We start from the raw sequence: 16128 nt of genomic DNA on the forward strand, positions 1-16128 counted from the left end.
AACAATAATTTCATTCAAAATTAAACACCACCCCAGAAAAAACCACATGCTACACCCACACAGACAAAAACAAAAAAAAGTGCTTAGAACAGTATGCCCTAAAGTTTTAACACTATCATTCATTTTTTTTTCTCCCTAGTAACATCTGTCTTACTGAAAAGTACAATTCACAAATTAACATTTCCAAACTACTAACTATACCCCAAAGTAGTCTACTAAGAACAAGGAAGCTGTGTTTAATCTGATACAACAATAATCTTTAGTAAGAAAGAAAGAAGTAAGAGCATAGCTAAAGTTCTGCAGGTGATGTATAGAAGCAATTAAGCAGGTCTAAATGTGCAGTTTAAGTGGAGGAAGTAGGGAAAAAAGGTTCACTTGTAATAAACTATTACCTTATGCATTTGATGCATGCCTTCCTGTGGATAATCTGTAGGCCCCATTGTTGGCATTGGATGTGGGACACTGGGCGGACCAGGACTTGGCCCCATCATGCTGTGAACGGAGCCAGGAGACGGCCCTGGTCCTGGGCTAGGTCCCAGAATCGGTCCAGGTGAAGGTCCTGGTCCAGGGGAAGGACCAGGATGAGGCATGGCGCCAGGGTCTGTAGGCGTGGACATCTATTTTCTGTCTCCTTTTCAATTAGCAGAATAGCTCTAATAACAAAAACAAAACAAAACAAAAACAAAACCACAATTTCTATGTGACATTAGGGGTAAGGCAAAAAATTTAATAAAATCAGTTGTTACACACACACATACACACACACATAAACATGTACACAAATACACATGCAAGCTGTCACCAGCAGTAAAAGGCTTACACAGTCCTTAATGTTGCTCATTAGCTTGACCATCCTTCTAAAAACCCACTAGAAAGATAAGGATCCTGATAATCTCTTCAGTTTCTGGACATTTGTATGGTACCCAACACAGCAGCTGGTGTGCTATGCGAAACATCTATCAGAAAAACGGCTGAACTGACTTGCTATCACCAGATGTGCCATGTGGGCCAAGCACAGCACAGTAGTTGCTAAAAGCAGGAAAGAGGACAGGACATCTCTGTAACCTATATGTTAAAAAATCTTTCCCTAAACAGCTGTGACTAGCCTGAAATTTGCACTTGTAAAATTCATGGTAGTAGAGTGAAAACATTAAAAGGATTATTAAGACTATTTTCAGAACTTTTTTTTCACTTGCCCAAGAGCGCTGAGACATGGCTCCTGCCTGCCCTGGAGTGGCTGAGCGGGCAGAGCCAGCAGTGACAGCGATGGGTTGGAACATGGCCTCACTGCCCCCAATCACTCCCTGCCAAGGCAAACAGCTCCAGTGTGGAGCCATGGACTGCAGTGAGCAGGGCTGGAGCCAGGGGAATCACAGGGGAGCACTGACACCCACCTGGGACTGGCAGCTTGCCCTAGAGCAGCCGACCGGGCATGACTGCAGCCAGCAAGGATGGCGGCTGCTCCAACTCTCTCAAATGGGGTCCTAGTGAATGTGACCAGAGCACACTGGCTGCGCTCCCATACGACCACTTGGGAGCAGCCAACAGAGGCAATGAACAGACCCAGTGGTTGGAGAAGAAGGGCACTCTCATATTAGTGAATGCTCCCTCAGGTATGGTTTTCTGACATGCCACAGAGTTCATGCCCCCTGAACTCGCTGCACCAGCCACGTCAGAAGCCTTCAGCCAGCTAGACTATCCATTGGTAGATGAAGCTCTTCAGGACTCAGGCTGCCAGGAGTGCCTGATGCCTCTCCGTAGGGCCGCGGCTGACCATCACTCCTGTCACAGAAGATGTGTTATTTTAAGTGAGCTGTTGCCAGGTTAAGGAGCCATGGGTGAAGTGAACAGCCTGTGCAGTACTTGTGAGAATGAGGGAGAGATTGACAGGCCATTCTCAATGTCTCACAAGTCTCAAACCTCTACTGAAGAGAAGATGCAGGCAGACTCAGAACCCTACCAGGCAGGAAGGCAGAGGTCTCTTGAACACAAACACTGGAAGCTGGCCATTGGCCACACTAGCCAGAACACCCTTCCTCCTGAAAACTTGAAGACAACAAATAGGACTGGTACCATTTACAAGAGGTATGATGCCCTGTAATGGGCCGGACAGTCAACTGATGAGGTAGACAAAGGTCTTTCTGGGATGGGGGAACCATCTGGAGTAAGACAGCCTGCCACTCTTACCACGACTGCCCCTGTTAATAAAAAGGAAAGGGTAGTTGATATAGGTGACTGCTTCTTAAGGGAAGTTCGCTGTGCAGAGCAGACCTGCTATGCAGACCAGACCCAAGTCACAGAGAAGTCTGCTGCTCCCCAAAGCACGTGGGTCCAAAATTGGATGTCATCAGCAGAATCTGCTTTTTTTTTTTTTACAATAGCATACTGATACCTGAAGGTATGTACCTTTTGCAGAGTGGAAAAAGAGCTCTACCACAAGAGCTAGCAGGGCTAATTGACACAGCTTTGAACTAGATTGGGAGGCAGGAAGGGATAAAACCAGGCTTCTCAGTAATAAGCAATGGGATGGCATACCAGAACCTGAGGAAGTGAGATCACTCTATCTGCTCCATGAGGTGTAGGCTACAATGAACTACAAGCATGAGAAAGGAGCAAGGGGAAGCTTTGGCCCAGTGCCAGAAATATGAAATCACTGACAAAAAAACTCAGTGGGATGAGTCCTGTGACTGGCATGTCTTGCTGGATGCTTACAGGCTCTTCAGGAGGACAGGCAGGACAGGTAAAGTAGGGGTATAGCATCGTTTATAACAGAGGGACAAGAATGTATGGAGCTTACAACTGGCAACAGCAAGATTGAGACCCTCTGGGGTAAGATTAAGGTATAAACAAATAATGAAGATATATCATGGGAGGCTGCTATAGATCATACAAGCACAACAATGAGATCAATTCCTCAAGTAACCAAGGGAAACCCTAAAACTTTTCCTTATGGCGTAATTCAGCCTGCCAGATGTTAATTAGGAAGACCACACAGCTGGCACAATCAGGTCCAGGAGATTCTTAAAACATCTGGATGCTACTTCATAGTTCAAGTCCTAAGAGAGCCGGCTATGAAAGATGCTGTCCTTGATTTCATGCTTGTTAACAGGGAGGGTTAACAATCTAGATATGGTGACTGGTGCCCATTCTTGGCCTCAGCGCCCACAAAATAATCAAGCTCAAAATCTGTTGACAGAAGGAAAAGTGCGAGCAAAACCTCCACTCTGGACATGAGGAGAGCAGACTTCAGGCTGCTCAGGGAATCAGTCAGTAGGGTACCCTGGGAAAATGCTCTGCAGCTGCTGGGGTCTGTCAGTGCTGGTCACATTTTAAGCACCATCTTCTAAGGGCATAGGAAGAGGCAATTCCCAAATGCCAGAAGTCAAGCAGGGGAGGCAGAAGATGGCTTGGCTGAACAGGAATCTTCTTTGGGAGGTAGGGGCAAAAAAAGAAGGTGTAGGCTCAGCAGAAGTAATGTCGGGTGATGTGGGAGAATCACAGAGATGCTGCTCACCACTGCAGGGAGGAAATTTGTCATGCTGAAGCTCAATTGAGGATGAAGCTGGCCACAACTGAGAGGAACAATAAAAAGAGGGGTTTTAAACGCATTAATAGCACAAGACAGTGGAGAAATAACATTGTCCTCTTAGAGGATGAGAACAGCCACCTCACAAACAAGGACATGGACATGGCAGAGATGTTTAATGCTTCCTTTGCCTCTGTCCTCAATGCCAATAATGGATTAATGGGCCCCAGGGCCCTGAGCTGGAGGACAGTGGCTGTGAGAATGATCAACTCCCAATTCCCTGTAAATCTATAGGGCCCAATGGAATTCATCTGAGAAGACTCAAAAGAGCTGGCTGATGTCATCACGAGACCTCTCTCTATGATTTTCTAATGGACTTGGGAATCCAGATAGGTCCCAGTTGACTGGAAGCTGGCTGATGTCCCAGTTTTCCAGAAGAGCAAGGATGAGCCTGGAAACTCCAGGCCTGGCAGTCTCACTTCAGTGACTGGCAAAATTATGGAGAATACTATTCTGGGAGGTATTGAAAAGCACCTGAAGGACAATGCAGCCATCGGTCACAGCCAACACAGGTTCATGATGGGAAAGTCCTGCTTGTCAGAATTAACCTAACTTTATGACAGAGTAACCCACTTACTTGATCAAGGGAAGCCAGTTGATGCAATCCTTTTGGATTTCAGTGAACGCTTCAATACTGCCTCTCACAGGATCCTTCTGGACAAAATGTCCAGCACACAGATGGATAAACACATCAAGTACTGGGTGAGCAAGTGGCTGATGGGTCAGGCACAAGGGGTTACAGTGAATGGGGTAGCATCAGGCTGGTGACCTGTCACTAGTGGCTTCCACAGGGCTCTTTCTTAGACCCCGTGCTCTTAAACACAGTATCACAGAATGGTTTGGGTTGGAAGGAACTTTTAAGATCATCTAGTTCTAACCTCTCTGCCATGTGCAGGTACCCCTTCCACTGGATCAGGTTGTTCAGAGCCCAGTTCAACCTGGCCTTGAACACTTGCAGAGATAGAGATCTTCAACTTCTCTGGTCAACCTGTGCCAGTGCTTCACCACCCCCACTATAAAGAATTTAGTCCTAACAGCTAATCTAAACATATCTTTTTTAAGTTTAAAAACACTGCTTCTTGTCCCACCACTGTGTGCCTATACAAAAAGTCCCTCTCTCTCATTTTTATAAGGCCCTTCAGACAGTCAAAGGCCACAATTTGGTCTCCCTGAAATATCCTCTTAAAACCCCTACTCTCTCTTCCTTCCTTCTCAGGAGAGGTGCTCTGTCTAAACTTCTTCAAGGCCATCTTCTGGACCCACTCCAACAGGTCCATGTCTTTCTTACACTGGGAACCTGACACCTGGACACAGCACTCCAGATAGGGTCCCTGAAGGAAAAGTAGAGAGGTTGAACCACCTCCCTCACTCTGTGAGCCACACGGAATGCAGTTGGCTTTCTGGTCCGGAATTGCACATTGCTGGCTTACATTCGCAAAAGACTGAAGAAGGACTTGAAGGGATACTACTTTTGCAGATGATACAAAAGTGGGAGGAGCTGTTGACTCCTTCAAAGGCAAAGAGACCCTACAGAGAAACTTAGAAAAATAGGAAGTCTTGGCCATCACCAAAGGTATGAAGTTTAACAAAGCCAAATGCCAAATCCCGTGCCTGAGATGCGGCAACCCTTGAAGTACAGACTGGGGAATCAGATGCTGGAAAGCAGTGCCAGGGAAAGGGACTTGGAGCTCCTAGTCAACAGAAGGCTGAATATGAATCAGCAGTGCCCTGGCAGCCATGAGAGCCAAGTGTGGCCTGAGAGCATCAGGGACAGCATGGCCAGCCAGGCAAGGGAGGGGATTGTCCTGCTCTGCTCTGGGGCAGCCTCACCTTGAGTGCTGGGGCAGTTCTGAGTGCCACAATAAGAGAGATATAAAGCTACTGGAGAGTGTCCAAAGGAAGGCCATGAGGATGGTAGAAGACCCAAACCACAAGTACCAAGGAGCAGCTGAGGTAATTTAGCTTGTTCAGCCAGGAGAAGACAAGACTGAGGGAAGACCTCACTGCAGTCTACAACTTCTTGATGAGGTAAGGAGGAGGGACAGACAATGTCACTGTGTCTCTTCTATGTGGTGACCAATGATTGGACCTAAAAGAATGACCTGAAGCTCTGTCACAAGAGTTTTAGGTTGGATATCAGGAAAAGACTCTTCACCCAGAGGTTTTTTGGGCACTGGAATGGGCTCCTCAGGGAAGTGGTCATGCCACCAAGCCTGACAGAGATCTCTGGCATCTGGTGTTGTTCTTGTGGTGTCCTGTGGAGTGGCAGAAGTTGGACTCAATGATCCTTTTGGGTGACTTCCAGCTCAGGATATTCTGTGATTCTATGACCTGATACCTTGGGATCCTGTTTCCTTGCAAGGTAAAACGCAGAGATGCCTATGAAGCTTCTCAGTTCAAAACTCTACAGTCACTAATTAGTCCTCTATAACTCCACAACATGACCACAAAAGGAATCAACTTATCAAATGTTCTCAGCCGCAAACACCATACCATCCTCTAAGAGGCCTATGTTTTGTATGAAGGACAACACACATTTCCACACAACAAATAGTTTCTACATGTTTCAATTGTGATATTGCAAAATCTAAGACTGACGCTCTCACAGCTGAGTCATGCACTATGTGCATTATAAACAAAATTCAATCCATTTAACAAAGCAGATAACTAGCACCACCACTACAATCCAGAAGAATGTATACAGAACCATAACACAATCAATAATAAAAGTTCTATCAGTATACAGTATCCCAAAATATCTTATTTCACAAACGACATCTACCTATACCCATGCATTAAAATGGGTATTAAAATCTTTCTCTCTATTCACCTATTCAGCCTATTTCAAATTCAACTCGAAATTCTCATAAAAACTAGCTCCAGTCTCAAGTCCATTAGTTACACTGCCATCGACAAATACATTAAACATATCCTGCATGCAAATTTGAAAAATTCAGAATTCTTTATAATAGGATAGCAAATGTCCAAACTATGAAAAACAGTAACTACCAGAGGTGAATGCGTCACTTGCACCAGACCAAGTCCCCTCATCACCTTTCTCTGAGCGAAGATACATCTCACATAACTGGGAATTTTCTTAAACAGATTTGTATTCAGACATTTTATACATCAGAGAAAAAGAAAAAAAAAGTAATTTGTAAAACCTATATTGGGGAATATTTAGGCCTTTATGAAAGTCTCATGAAAGTCAAAGCAAAAATCTACAACAAAACAACACATCCAAAAGTCACCGAGTTCCATGCAGACAGTATTGGTATTATTTTGGCTAAATTCTGGTGCCTGCAATGAAAAAAGCAGTATGAAGCCAACTCCCTGCCAAAAGCCAGTGTTGACCTATTTCTTTGGACTGCTTTTTAATGAGTAGTGCCCATTAGAATTAAAAAGCAAGGGGGAAGGAGAGGCAAAAAAAAAAGTAAATGTTTCCAACAAATTACAACACTATAGTGAAATGAAAAGAAAATTAAAAATACCATCTTATCATTCTAAATTATGAGGCTCTTGGCCCTGATTCTTGAACACATTACATGTTGTTGAATTGTTTTTCAAGTGTCCAATCTTATAGTTTCCTCAAAATGCTCACTGGAGTAGTATTATTTACATGACTTCAAATAGGATGGGGTTTTTTTCCTGAACCGTAATCCTTTACCACCTCTTAGATCTATTTGCATCAACATGACCAATTTTCTTTTGTGAACCGCTCCAGATGAACTACTGGTAAATGAATCAGTTGTGGGGAATCACATGCTTCTTCCTGTCGTCTCAGAGAATTTCTCCACCTTTGCTGGACACAACCAGAGCTAAGACAGGGAAATAAAAAAGGCATCTATCGTATGTCAGAGCCAGATCCAAACACAAACAGCCACAAAACCAAGAGCCCAAGATTAAGGGAGACTTAAGATCTCTGCTCAACTATTTCTAGATCAAACAGTTTAGGACAGTGAATATCTGCACTGTGAACAATTTGAAATAACAGCCTCTAAGCATAAATGCTTCTCCACTGTCATTTTATATACACTTAGAAAGTTTTGTAGATGTAACTAATTCACTGTACAATATAGTCCTCATCAGTTTCTATTTTACACACATTTTGGTATAAACCTGCTAAAAACCCACAGGGTAACAAAGGCAGGGATTTTTTTTCACATGAGGAAGTATTAGCAGATCTCAAACAAAAACACAGCAGGTAAAAAACCATTTGCACTACTTTGGAATTCAAGACCAGCTGTACACCCAAAAAGATCCAGGGATTACAGACTGCTTTGACAGGGCACACACCAAGTCTAAGAACAGATGGAGCAGTAAGTATTTATAACTCTGCTAGCTAGTTCCCTTCACCATCCAATATAACTTCTGCCTTTCCTCTCAACCTAAATTGAACCTCAGCCAGGATGTTTTGGCCACATCTCCTGCCTCAGATATGCAGTGGAAAGCAATGAAACTATACTGCTTAGAGCTTATGAAATATGGACCCACACAACAGCCACACAGACATTGCAAAGTGCAACTTTGTCTTCACAAGGGAAATAGTTACATTTCCAACTGCAGTCACGAATCACAGCTGGTTTTGAAAAGATAAACTGTAAACTTGTGATACATTATAGGCTACAGGAGCTATCTTTATTATACTCTTTATTATACTACCATCGAAAACATGGAATTATACCGTCAGTGATTTGTATTACTTACATAATCTGCTAACTATAATCAAATTAATATGCTCAAAGTAGAAGAGCTGATTAGTAATCATAGCTCATCATCACTAAATAACTTATCACACTTAGAAGCAAATCAGTGTTTTGTATGCAGGACACTGCATTACCTTTTATCATGATTTAATTACTGGCATCTCATTAAATGACAATTCAATCAATAAACAGGTTTACATGAAACAACAAAAATCAGAGAGAAGACTCAAATCCTTCAGCCAGAGTTATTAGTTCACGTAAGAAAAGCCAAACACACTAACATGTGCCTTTGCATGTTCATTTATGTCATGTCAGCGTAACTTGAAAACCTTCTGCAAGGGCATCTGTAGTTTAAAATACTAACCACAGAACCAGAAATGCTGAACCTTAATTACTTATCCAGACACCTAGGCCAGAAGAAAAAAAACCTCTGCAACACTCCTTTAGCTGTGTGTCTAGCTCTCTGCCAGAAACCGCAGAGAGCATCCCCATACAGCTCATTAAACAGGTGGAATGCTTACACCAGAAACTTCATTGTGGAGTCAGGTAGTATGAGACAGTTTACTTTATAGTAAAAGTCAGTACTCCTCACCTTGAAATATTGTAGAAATGCTTACTCCTACTGTATACATATTTCAGCTTTACACAAAGTTCAACTTTTCTCTGTTGCTCTAGCTTATAGCCTACCCTCTCAGGGAAAACTAACATCAGCAGCAAAAAAAGACTTGTTAACAGCTGGGAGCTGAAAGTACTCTAGACTGTCACAAAGCATAATCACAAATTGGAGTGCACACAAGTTAGGCTAACCTACGCTGCCAGACTTTACTGTGAAGACACTACAGCACAGACATATGATCCTTCCTGATAGCTTTGCTGCAGAAGACAGTAGCCTTCAAGAAAAGAAGATAGCAGATAGCTACAGTCAAAAGTTTAATTGCCATCAGGCAATGTCCAAGATCAATCCCACATTTGCCACATATGTAGATTCCACTGTAAATTTAAAGCACAGGAAACTGATACAGGACACTACTGAATGGTCATGGATTAGGTTTTCGCACTTTGAGCTTTACTCAGGTAATAACCACAGTTATTGACCACAGTCTTCTCATTTGTTTCTAAATAAAAAACCATAAGAGATGCAGGCAAAAGGAAAGGAATGCACCACATTACCAACAGGCCTTGGCTTGACTTAAGCAGGGAAGAAGAGGAGGAAAAAGGGAGAAAATTGTTTTAAATACAAGTTACTTGTATTTAAAACATACATTTACTGTAAAAACAAACTTATCATTTTAACATTTTCTCCAATGTCCCACCTCTAAATGATCCACCTAGGTGTTCAAACTCTGAAGTGATAAATAGGAAATATTCTCTGCCAACTGGAGACAAACAGGAAAATGTTAATGCCTAGTAAGTAATAACTTTATACAGGTGTCACAAACAAAGAAAACAATTTTCAGTGTTAGTCTTCTCATTCTACTGTATTTACAAACTATCAAAACTGTGTTTAAGAAAGCTTTACTTCCTTCCCTTATTCATCCTTCTCTTATTTTATCTTGGAAATAAGACATGAGCTTTTCTCTAATGCCAATTTTATGACAAATGATCTTTATGCCATAATGTTGTGTTTACCATTCTAGTAGAGAATCAAAAATCTGATAACATCCAAAAGTGATGGAGGTCCAGGAAACACCTACTACACATAGAGAATTCTGACAGAAGCAGGAAACACACAGAAATGCAATAGACATTTTGAGGACTAATTTGCAAAATTATTCTAAATCACACAAAGAATGAGGAGTTTCCTTCTGAAAGGATCACTTGTAGTTCACAGCAATATTACTCATCAGGACAACAAAAAGACAGAGGTAAAGTGTAGACATTTTTTAAGTTGCTACTGTGCATATTTTGACCTTAACTTCAAAAGTCCAACAAAACCTGAGAAATATATATATATGGAGATAGTAATTTCACACCTTTGTCATGAATATATATAATATAGGTAAGTGAGCTGAAGGAATTTTTCTCCTGCCAATTTTCAAGCCTCAGGTGCTGGTGAAAGCACTTTTCAAACTTGACAAGAAACGTTCATAGACTACTTCAGAAATGAACAAAAGATTTAAGACTGCTTTGAACACAGTCCTTTGGCATATGTTCCATGCACCACAGAAATACCAGTCTTAAAGCTGAGAAATAACTCATGAGAGATATAATGTTTTTAATTAAGATTTACTCTCACCTCTGGTAGGTCCACATATGCTGTATGATCCACTCTAAATTTTAAAAGCTCACTATACAAAAAGTCTTTTTGCTTTCTATAACTGAAATGATATATATGTATACATAACAACCTGCCTTGAGGCAAGCCTATCCTTCTGAAACATTACTTTTTTTCCTTAGAATCACAAAAGGACAAAAGAAACAAAGTCAGAGACAGTAATAGGGCAATTAGGTTCGGAAAGAGAAAGTGTGCCCGTATTTGCACAACAATAGTAAATTGCACAGAGGAGACTGCCCCACCTCGAACAAGTAACTGGTACACTACCAAAGGAATTAAATTCTGGTACAGTGTTTATCGTTTGGGTCTTAGGGTCTGTGGTTAAAACCACTTAACACTTCAGAAAGTTAAAGCAAAGCAAGAATGCAAACGGAACAATGCCGTGTCACAGACCACAGATCAATTCTTCAACGAAAGCATGCTGAACACTTTCAGCGAAAAAAAACCCGACCAAACAAAAAACCGAAAAACCAACAACTTTTTTTCTTCAATTCTTCAGCTAGTTATTTACTTGCATATTCATATTCACATAAATATTCATAATAATACACCCTAAAAAGAACAGCGTTAGCCTAACGTTCGGTAAGTCCGACTATCAAACATATGAAGCAGATATCAAGAAAAACCAAATTCGGTACGATGTACGTAATCTGCAGACACTTTTACACTCCCTTTACTTGACCATAACGCACGCTCAGGGAAAAAAAAAAACAAAACAAAAAAAACGACCCAAGTCGCTCGTTAAACTGTAACTTCAGATCGAGTTAGAAGAGCTGTAACTTTTCCAGCCGTGCGCAGTTTGTAGTTCCACCATTATAAATTTAAGAGGGGAGGAGACAACGTAAGAAACTCCATTTCTGCACCGTGAACACAAGGAAGAGCCGCGGCGCAGGACCCGCGACCCGGGAGCTCCGGGGGGCGGCGGGGCAAGGCGGCCGCTCCCTCCCTCCCCGGGCGGCAGCACCGCTGCTCTGCCCTCGGGTGCTCGGGCCCTGCAGGACGGGCGGGCGCAGGCCTCGGCGCCGGGCCGCCCGCCGCCTCCCCCGCTAAGGCGCCGGGGCGGGCACGCACAACCAGCAGGGCCCTGCTTTCCCCCCTCCAGCCTTTCTGGAAAGTTTTCTCCCCGGCCAACAGGCTGTAAAACGTCCCTGCCTGGAAATGCGGCCCCGCTGCTGCCTGCCCCCGCCCCTCCACGAAGCAGCGGGTGCGCTGCTGACGGCGCTGCCCGCGCACGGCCCCGTACCTCGGCCGCAGGCAGGCGGGCGGGCGGCCGGCCGGGCGGGCGACCAGCCGGGTCATGCCTCAGGGCTGGGCTGGGCCCGTCTCCCCGCCTCTCCTTCCCTCCGCCACCATGTCACGCCGACCAAACATGTCTGTGCGCCTGTGTGTGGCGGCGGTGACTTCCTGATCCGCCGCCGCTTGCACAGGCGGAGGGACGAGAAAGGCCACCCACCCTCCTATCCTCCCCCCGCCGCCGCCGCCGCTGCCTCCCGCCTCTACCCCGCAGCGGCCCGGGGACGGGCTCCGCTGCCCTCCGGCCCCGCCCGGCACCTGGCTGCAGCAGCGCTCTGCCGCCCACCCCCGCCTCCGGCTGGGCACAGAACTTTTCCAGGTGCCAAACACCGCCGTCCCCTCTCCCAACATAGGGGCAGGCGAGCTGCAGCTACCTGGGCATCCGCGCGCGTTTGCATCCTCGCTCCCGCCCGGCCGGGTTAAAAAAAAATAAATTTCCGCGCACACCGGAAATAAAACGCTTTTTTGCTTGGCAGGCGATTCCAAAATTGTAAGCGCATGTTTTGTGCTACTCTGCTTGGAGGTGGGGAGGAGGAAGGGGGCGAATTTCTGCAGGGAAAACGGGAGGGGTACGACGACATGCAAGCTATTTTGGGAAGTAAACCGCAACACCTTTACAGTAGGAGTGACTGCACAGTTAAAAACAAGAGACCGAAAAGCAACAGGAGCCGCAGCCCTGTTGGGTTAAAGTCCCAGCCCCCGCTTCTTCCCCCTCCCCAGTGTGTGCAATGTTTGCGACAGGCAGGCAGCGATGATCCGGATCATGGCCTCCCTGGCTCTCCCGGGGAATGCCGCTACTCTCCTCGCAGGCGAGACCGCTCCCCCATGCACCATGTTCCTCCCTCCCCATGCCTCCCCACTTCCCCTCGCTCGGCTGGGTCTGCGCCAGCGTGTGCCACGGCAGAGAAACAGCCGCGCCGCACCGCGCTCTGCTGCCTCCGGACACCCTGAACTTCACCCTGCGACCCCCGGCAGCTGCAGCGGTGCCTCCCCCGGCCCGTCCGTCTGGGCTGTCGCTCCCCAAGGATCTATTTCTCCCGTGGCCGTTTTGCCCGCAGCCCGTGACACGCTCGCAGGGCGGCAAGACCGAGAGTGCCGCTGACTCACGAGTCAGTCACCGGCGACTCCGTGGGGGTTCCGTCGCTCCAACTCCGGCGATCCGCATCGTGATTATTCCAGAATAATACCGGATCAAAACTTTCTTTTCTCCACCCACTAGGGCATATAAATATTCGGGAGGGCCGGGCGCCGGGGAAGGTGGGGAGAGCAAGCAGGTGGCACGGCGGCGGCTGGGACCGGCGGGGCCGTGCCCGGGGAAGGGGAGCGATGGGGAGACGGAAGGTGGGCACAGTGCGAGCCGGCACAGCCGGTGACAATAAAGGACAGTGCCAGGCACGGGGAGCTGACGGACCGAGTTGCAAGTTGTATTTACCTTCCGCCCGGGCGGAGTGCCGTGCTGACTGTCGCTCCTCTCCCCCCTCAGTGAGTCACTCGAGTCCAGAACCGGAGCGAGGGACTAGATTACGAACATGACTTCATTGATGACAGCCATTCCCTCCTCTTCTTCCTAAACTCGTGCCCCTCCTCCGGCCCCCCTTCACGGACGCCACTGCTCAGGCAGCGATGTTGCCATTGGTCCGCCGAGCAGGGAGTGTCCGCCCCCTTGCGTAGAAGAGGCGGTTCTATTGGCTTGAGGAGCTGTCGCTCATCCGGGAGGCCAGAGGGGCGGAGGTGTGCAAGCGCGCGCGGGGCGGGGTGCGCTGCGCTGCGCGGCGCTGTGCGGCGGGCGACCGCTGCGCTCCCGCGCTGGCCGCGCAGCGGTGGCGGCTTGCGCTCCCTTCAGGTGCCGCCGCCGCGCTCCTCCGCCCCTCCCAGTTAGCCTCTGCGGCGCGGAGAGAGGGGCAGGACCTCCTTCCCCACGAAGGCGGCAGCAGGGCGCGGGCGGCACTCGCGGGAGTAGTTTGGGGAAGAGGTGAAGAAGGTGCTGGAAATGCGCTGTGACTCTGCCCCGCTGAGGGGGCGGGGAGGAGCCAGCGTGACGGGCCTGGAATCAGCTGTGTCTGGCTGTTGGGAGTGAGTGTGTGTGTGCGTCTGTATGTGCGTGCCCAGGGCGGGTGTCTTCCCCCCCTTAAAAAAAAAACACGTGGTGGGGAAAACTTACACCCCGTCCCCTGTCTCCGGTAGCAGAGGGCGAGAGCCGGCTGCTGAGAGCATTCCAGCGGAACCGGCCTGTCAGGCCGGCTCTGGCCCCGGCCCCGGCTCCGGCTCCAGCAGCGGCGCCGAGGCTGCCCGCAGCCTCTCGCGCTGCAGGGCCCGGGCGGCTGCTGAGGCATCGGCGCATAGAGCGAGCCCGGGTGAAGAACCGCGGTGGACCTCTTTTTTTCGGAGGGATTGGGGGGGGGAAATAGTGCAGTTGTGTTTGGTCTGTCTTGCTTGCTTCTGTTTGAGTAGGTTTTTTAAAGTTGGTTTGGAAGGACGCTTTCCAGTTCCGTATCCTAGTGCCGATTTCTTTGAGATTTTTTGTTTGTTTTGGTTTTAGTCGTTCTTGTTGTTGTTTGAATTTTGGATTGGTTTTTTTTAATGCTTTAGGTGGTTTACAGGGGCTGCAGAGCCCGCATGTTTTTTGTACAAGCTATACTTGCTCATGTAACAGGCGACTAAGTACTTCATTAAAGAAATGGGCCCACGTGTCTGAGGGTTTGTTGTTTTTTCTTGAACGCGGGGTGTAGAGATAAAAAAAATACAGCCAGACTACTGCACTACGTGTTGCAGGTAGTTACATTCTTTAAAGATCGTGTCACACGGGTGGTATTTGCCATTCTGAAAGTAAAATTCCACTTTGTACAGTGGAGTAAGTATGTTCGTAGGAACCTAAGTAAAATTAGTAGCTACTACAGAAGCTCAGGTGTGAGTTTCCTGTGTTGTGGTCTGGTGGAGTAGTTAAAGACCTGAAGCAGTGCAGGAAGCGCCAAATGCACCTTGTGCTCTTAAAGTAACAGGTATTGTTTACACGGTGTTTAGCTTGAAGCTCCTTTTATTGTTCAAATCACCAATTTACAATGCTGGCAATACAGTGTTAATTACTACTGTTTCTGTTGTTTCCAGCTTAATCGGCTTCATCTTGTTTTTTATGTAAATGACCAAAATGCTGAAAGGTAGGTGTGTAAGAATCAGTGCTAACTGGACAGCACAAAGTATCAATAAAGTAAAAAGTTTAAAAGGTTATATTTTCAGTTCACCGTTGTCAGTGAGAAATATTTACTTGGGAACAAAATCAAAGAAATCGAATCATTCAAATCTTAATATACAAAATAACTTAGGTCATTATGTAAATCTTTTGATCCACTTTTAATTTATAGCTCTGGTTTTAGCTTTGTCTTAAGCTGCAAACTGCTGTCTAAGAGATAAAATAATGTAGTTAACATTCTTGGAACATTATGCTAATGGAAATGAAAGAGGTAAAGAGATGCTTTTTCATTATATTTTTTTCTTAATACCCTTTTCTTAATACTGAAACTCTCATTAGGCAGTCATTTGCGTTTGTGGTTTGTTTTTCCTCCTCCATTCCCCAGTGTAAATCTGAGGACTGTTTGGCTTTTCTGTCTGCAGAAGAGAAAACAAACATTAAATAATGGAGGGGAAGCTTTCTTTCAAAACAGCTCAACTGTTTGCTGGATTCAGCAACACTCAAGCCATTCTAAACCAGGTCAACCCATTCTTTTTGTTAGAAAGCATACAGAGAAGAAAAAGAAATAAAAAGTTAATCTTTTAGGCAAAAGAAAAAAGGTTCGCTTGCCTCTGGAATAGATGCAGCTATATTTAGTTAATGATTATTTTGGGAAGGTTGCACAAGCCAATTTTATTTTGTGAGAGCATGAACATGCCTGTTGCTGTGTCAGTCTGAAGGCTTTCTCTTTTTCTCTTTTGATGAAGTACCATTGAATCTCATTGTAATCTATCCAGAGGGCATGGGAAACATGAGTGGTTTTTTGTCAAGGGAGGCATATTCACCTGATGTGAAAATCTTAATTGAGTCAATAAGGCTTCTCTATATGAGACTTAAGTAGCTGAAGCTTTATGCATAATGAATATGTAAACATGATGAATAGTCAGATGCTACAGGATAAATTTGTTTTCCCCCTATTAATTTATCTAACATAACAAAAGGAAGAAAAGATGAGGGTCCTTAAATTAATGGTTTGGGTGTGGCCATTAATGGTAAAATAGCATGTAAAATTTTCAAACTAGATGAGGTACTACTACAAAAA

General features: G+C 45.7%; 1 protein-coding gene and 1 long non-coding RNA gene across 5 annotated transcripts in view; one reads left to right on the forward strand and one right to left on the reverse strand.

The window, feature by feature from the left end:
• The window catches only part of SMARCA2 (SWI/SNF related, matrix associated, actin dependent regulator of chromatin, subfamily a, member 2), a 115914-nt gene extending 102450 nt beyond the window's left edge, over nt 1-13464 (reverse strand). Inside the window, exons 1-2 of one of the 3 annotated variants that reach the window (XM_059491720.1) lie at nt 13293-13464; nt 393-653 (exon numbers count right to left, since the gene is read on the reverse strand). In XM_059491720.1, coding sequence (XP_059347703.1) covers nt 393-617 — 225 coding nt within the window. In that variant the 5' untranslated portion in view covers nt 618-653; nt 13293-13464. Of the gene's footprint in view, nt 1-392; nt 654-11810; nt 11975-12967; nt 13126-13292 lie in introns of those variants that run through there. The other 2 variants (XM_059491721.1, XM_059491722.1) reach the window with 2 other exon arrangements.
• Nucleotides 13465-13758: 294 nt separating this feature from the next.
• Nucleotides 13759-16128, forward strand: part of LOC132086876 (uncharacterized) — a 67610-nt gene continuing 65240 nt past the window's right edge. For both annotated transcript variants that reach the window (XR_009420448.1, XR_009420449.1), the window contains exon 1: nt 13759-13933. This is a non-coding gene — a long non-coding RNA (uncharacterized LOC132086876). The remainder of the gene's footprint in view (nt 13934-16128) is intronic.

Source organism: Ammospiza nelsoni, chromosome Z (assembly GCF_027579445.1).
Source record: "Ammospiza nelsoni isolate bAmmNel1 chromosome Z, bAmmNel1.pri, whole genome shotgun sequence".
Lineage (NCBI taxonomy): Eukaryota > Metazoa > Chordata > Aves > Passeriformes > Passerellidae > Ammospiza > Ammospiza nelsoni.